The following is a 5,697-nucleotide window of genomic DNA, read 5'->3' on the forward strand; positions in this document are numbered from 1 at the left end:
AGTACATGTCACTGTTGGCGTCATTGTTAGGGTCAGGATGGACATTCTGTGGACAGAAAGAGGGGGAGGGAGAGAGAGAGAGAGAGAGGGAAAAAATAAGGAGAGAGGGGGAGGGAGAGAGAGGGAAAGATATATATATATAGAGAGAGAGATATAGAGAGGGAAAGAGAGAGAGAGAGAGAGGAAATTCATGTGTTCATTGAAACACCAGTCTTTCCATCATTTTCTCTAAACACATTCAAGTATAAAACACAAACACACTAACAAACAATAAAAATGAATTATAAGAGACTTACTGCCAGAGTGTCGTAGTCAGGGGACATGGTCCTCATGTTCAGACCTGTGTACATGTCACTGTTACAGTCAGGACGGACACTCTGTGGAGAGAGATAACAATGAAAATAGGACGAAAGAGACTGTCGTGAAACAGTAAACTAATGAAAATGGAGTTGTAACTTAGGGTTTCCCAAACTCAGAGCTGTGCCCTGCACATTTTGAGCTCAGAGTTGCACATTTTGTTTTTTGCCCTAGCACTACACAGCTGATTCATATCATCAAAGCCTGATGAGTTGTGTGTGTGTGTGGGGGGGGGGGTAACTAATTATCCTGGTGTAACTAATAGAATCACCTGTGTGTCTGCTGTGGCATCACTTCCTCCTGTGGATCTCCTGTAATGAGGGACAGAGTGAGTTCTGCTCTCTACTGACCTCTAGTGGAAGTTGATATGTTACTAATACATTTTAGCAGGTTTCTTACTTTATCTTTATTTAACTAGGCAAGTCAGTTACGAACAAACTCTTATTTTCAATGACATCCTAGGAACAGTGGGTTAACTGCCTTGTTCAGGGGCGGAACGACATATTTTTATCTTGTCAGCTCAGGGATTCAATCTTGCAACCTTTCAGTTACAAGTTCAACGCTCTAACCACTAAGCTACCTGCCACCCAAAGGGGCCTAGTGGTTAAGGGCATTGGGCCTATAACTAAATGAATGAATAAAGTTAATAACAAATCAGAGGTCTAAGGTGAAAGAATAATACAAATATCAATGTTCCCTTCTTCACTCACCTGAACCACATGAGTCCAGAGAGACAGAGGATGAGAACCAGAACAACCACTATGATTCCTACAGCTGCAGTCAGAACTGAGATTTGTTTCCCTAGAATAAAATATGGATGCTATGAGTACAGGCATGTAATACAAAAGTACAATATTTGTTAACTGATCTAATCTGAATGTATATATAATTATAAAACAAAGTATGATAAGCCTAAGTATAACTATTAATATTAGTTTGAAACAATTTTGTGTTGAAATATTGAAGATGAATCTTCACCTGGTAAAATGATCATCAGAGCTGTAGAGTTCCTAGATCCTCTTCCATTCCAGGCCTCACAGTGGTAATGTCCATTGTCCTTAGACTTGAAGTTACTTATGTTGTAGATCTCTCCAAATCCATTTAGAAACGTCTTATTTTGAAAGTACCAGGTGTATTTGTCTACAGGTGGGTTGGCATCACTGCTGCAGGTCAGAGTCACTGAACTGCCCTCCACTATTTCACCAGAGGGACTGACTGACACTGAGGTGTTCTTTGGTCCATCTGGTGGACAATATGTAACAACAGTGTTTAAAATAGTGTTTTACTTGTGATTGAAATATGAATTTAAATGTGATCCTCTGATCAAAAGATGAGGTTAGGTGAACTAACACTGAACGTCCACAGACACAGAAGAAGAGTTGAGACGTCCATATTTATTCTCAGCCTCACAGTAATATTCTCCACTGTCCTCAGAGCTGATGGTCGTGAAATTGTATGATTTTTCAGATCCTGTCAGTGAAGCTCCATTCTTCTTGTACCAGGTGTATTTGTCCACAGGTGGGTTGGCATCACTGCTGCAGGTCAGAGTCACTGAACTGCCCTCCACTATTTCATCAGAGGGACTGACTGATACTGAGGTGTTCTTTGGGTCATCTGGTAAAGGAGAATTTGTCCGACGGATAGGACAGTAGCATATTTATGACTAATTATCTGTTTAGTCAGAGAACTATCTAAAACTGTGACACAAAACGTTAACAAATACTCATTTGGAGATGTTATGCTTTAGGACTAATTCATTTAATTACAATTGTTTTACTACCTTACGATTCAAACACTGAGCTGTACTTTACTCACACTTCACATCCATGTTAATGGTCCTAGACCTGTCTGTCCCCATCTCATTCTGGGACTCACAGTAGTACTCTCCAGTGTCAGATGGCTGGATTTGATTGAAGACATGATGTGGTCCTGTCATACACTGATAGTCACCTCCATTCTTCTTGTACCAGGTGTAACTCTGGACAGGTGGGTTGGCATCACTGCTGCAGGTCAGAGTAACTGAACTGTCCTCCACTATTTCACCAGAGGGACTGACTGACACTGAGGTGTTCTTTGGTTTATCTGATGTAAAAGACCAAACATTTTGTCAGAGTAATATTAACAATTAGTAAAAAATATATTTTTGTTCTAAAATGATTGATAGAGTAAGACATGTCTCTTTTGCCTGAATACATGATACTTGCTAAGTAGAATACTGTACTATTGTACTGCACTCACACACTGCAGGAGAGTGGAGATCCTCATGTCCTTTCACAGCACAGGAGTAGCTGTCTTCATCCTCAATGCTGATGGAGTACATGGGGGAGGAGTTATCTTGTACATTCCATCCATTCCTGTACCAGATGTAGGTGGGGTTGTCAGTCAGAGTACAGCTGGTGCTACAGGTCAGTGTCACCTTCTGTCCCTCTGCAGCAGGAGTCACCTTCACCAGCAGACCTGAAACAATATGTATAAAACCACATACACCTCTGTGTTAACAGGATGGTTAATTTATTTTCTCCTGTAATTCAACATGATATACAGTTGTATCATACAGTGTAGTATTACCTGTGACAGACAGAGTTGTTCCTGGGAAACTATGACCCCATTCAATGTAGTTTGTTTTAAAAGTGAAGCGATACTCAGCTGAGTCTTCCTCTCTCAGATCTGTGATTCTCAGGGTGAAGGGACCTCTGTATGTTCTAGTGTACTCCACACGACCTGTATACCCTGGGTCTCTGGTTAGGTCTTCAAGGGTCGACTTATCACTTCTAAACCAGAATGATGATGTGGTGGAATAATAACCAACATAAGTACAGGATATGTCCACTGTTGATCCCTTCAAGACACAGATTCTCCTCTTATTGTAAGTCACTCTGTTGCAGCTCTGACCCTGAACACCTGAAACATAAAGAGGGCATGATTTACACAGTAGAATATTGAGCTTCAGTAATCGTGTGATACAGTTTTGTTAGACAACTCTGAAGCTGTTTAGCAGACAGAATAATTATATCTGAAAAGTTATACTAGAATACTGAGTTGAATTCATACTCACACACTGCAGGAGAGTGGAGATCCTCATGGCCCTTTACAGCACAGGAGTAACTGTCTGCAGCATTAGAGTAGACTGAATAGGTGGAAGTCTTCTCAGATACTATCTTGCCATTCTTGTACCAGATGTAGGTGGGGTTACCAGTCAGAGGACAGCTGGTGGTTCTACAGGTCAGTATCATCCTCTGTGACCGATGTGAAGGAGTCACCACCTGCAGATCTGTAGTAGATCACAACATTAAAACCCTGAATCACCTGTTCTATAGTTTAATCACATGATGCAAGACATTCTCAAACACATTTAATTCTTAAATCTGTTTCATATATACAAATCCAATTTCTAGACCTAAATGGACAGTAGATATTAATTGAACAGACTAGCAGTATAAAGCATGTAACTGTACCTGTTACAGACAGAGTGACTCCAGGATCTCCATAATATCTCCCTCTGGTCTGATCAGTTGTAAATCTAAACTTGTACGTAGCTGAGTCACTCTCTCTCAGGTCTGTGATTCTCAGGGTACAGTCTTTCTCCTTATCCCCATGATACTCCAGACGACCTGTATACTCTGGGTTCTGACCTATATCTTTAGGTTCTACACCAGTCTCCATTTTAGTGAACCAGAAGGTTGATGTGACTTTATGACCTCTGGGATGTGTGTAAGAGCAGGTCAGCTCCACTGTTGACCCCTTCAAGGCACAGATACTCTGAGTGGTGTAAAACACACTCCAGCCATCCTGACCCAGTACCACTGAAACACAGTCACACAACGGTATCAGAATGAAGACAAGGTATATTGTCTCACACTGAAGGTAGGATTTGTACACACTTTGTTGCCATAGTTCCTGATTTGAGTGTGAATGAAAACCACAGATAAGCATCACTCAGTGAGGTGTGAAATATGACTATTTCAAGTGAAGTGGAGACTCCTAACAGAACACACCAGAAAACATTATGAATCTTATCCTTTTAGACATGTCTATAGATTGATAAAAGATAAGAATGAGACCATACCTGCTACAGACCAGAGAAAGACCACCAACACACTTCCTGCTGTTCTCAAGGTCATTGTTGCATCTCCCACCCTGCAGTCTTAGAAACATAAACAACAACTCACTCTATAGCTGTTGAATAACTACATACAAACCATCAGGGGCAGCAGGTAGGGTTCTAGTCAAAGTAGTGCACTCTATAGCTGTTGAATAACTACATACAAACCATCAGGGGCAGCAGGTAGGGTTCTAGTCAAAGTAGTGCACTCTATAGCTGGTGAATAACTACATACAAACCATCAGGGGCAGCAGGTAGGGCTCTAGTCAAAGTAGTGCACTCTATAGCTGGTGAATAACTACATACATACCATCAGGGGCAGCAGGTAGGGCTCTAGTCAAAGTAGTGCACTCTATAGCTGGTGAATAACTACATACATACCATCAGGGGCAGCAGGTAGGGCTCTAGTCAAAGTAGTGCACTCTATAGCTGGTGATTAATTACATACAAACCATCAGGGGCAGCAGGTAGGGCTCTAGTCAAAGTAGTGCACTCTATAGCTGGTGAATAACTACATACAAACCATCAGGGGCAGCAGGTAGGGCTCTAGTCAAAGTAGTGCACTCTATAGCTGGTGAATAACTACATACAAACCATCAGGGGCAGCAGGTAGAGCTCTAGTCAAAGTAGTGCACTCTGTAGCTGGTGAATAACTACATACAAACCATCAGGGGCAGCAGGTAGGGCTCTAGTCAAAGTAGTGCACTCTATAGCTGGTGAATAACTACATACAAACCATCAGGGGCAGCAGGTAGAGCTCTAGTCAAAGTAGTGCACTCTATAGCTGGTGAATAACTACATACATACCATCAGGGGCAGCAGGTAGGGCTCTAGTCAAAGTAGTGCACTCTATAGCTGGTGAATAACTACATACATACCATCAGGGGCAGCAGGTAGGGCTCTAGTCAAAGTAGTGCACTCTATAGCTGGTGAATAACTACATACATAACATCAGGGGCAGCAGGTAGAGCTCTAGTCAAAGTAGTGCACTCTATAGCTGGTGAATAACTACATACAAACCATCAGGGGCAGCAGGTAGGACTCTAGTCAAAGTAGTGCACTCTATAGCTGGTGAATAACTACATACATACCATCAGGGGCAGCAGGTAGGGCTCTAGTCAAAGTAGTGCACTCTATAGCTGGTGAATAACTACATACATACCATCAGGGGCAGCAGGTAGGGCTCTAGTCAAAGTAGTGCACTCTATAGCTGGTGAATAACTACATACATACCATCA

General features: G+C 41.8%; 1 protein-coding gene across 1 annotated transcript; it reads right to left on the minus strand.

Moving 5' to 3' along the window:
• Positions 1–2,163: 2,163 nt before the first annotated feature.
• LOC129845425 (B-cell receptor CD22-like) lies at positions 2,164–4,640 on the minus strand. Its single transcript, XM_055913348.1, has 5 exons — positions 3,813–4,640; positions 3,413–3,628; positions 2,926–3,258; positions 2,596–2,814; positions 2,164–2,439 (listed from the first exon to the last, which is right to left on the minus strand). The coding sequence occupies exons 1-5, from the start codon at positions 4,288–4,290 to the stop codon at positions 2,165–2,167; spliced, it is 1,521 nt and encodes a 506-aa protein (XP_055769323.1). The 5' UTR covers positions 4,291–4,640; the 3' UTR covers position 2,164.
• Positions 4,641–5,697: the final 1,057 nt, after the last annotated feature.

The sequence above is a fragment of the Salvelinus fontinalis genome, unplaced genomic scaffold (assembly GCF_029448725.1).
Source record: "Salvelinus fontinalis isolate EN_2023a unplaced genomic scaffold, ASM2944872v1 scaffold_0301, whole genome shotgun sequence".
In the NCBI taxonomy this organism is placed as follows: Eukaryota; Metazoa; Chordata; class Actinopteri; order Salmoniformes; family Salmonidae; genus Salvelinus; species Salvelinus fontinalis.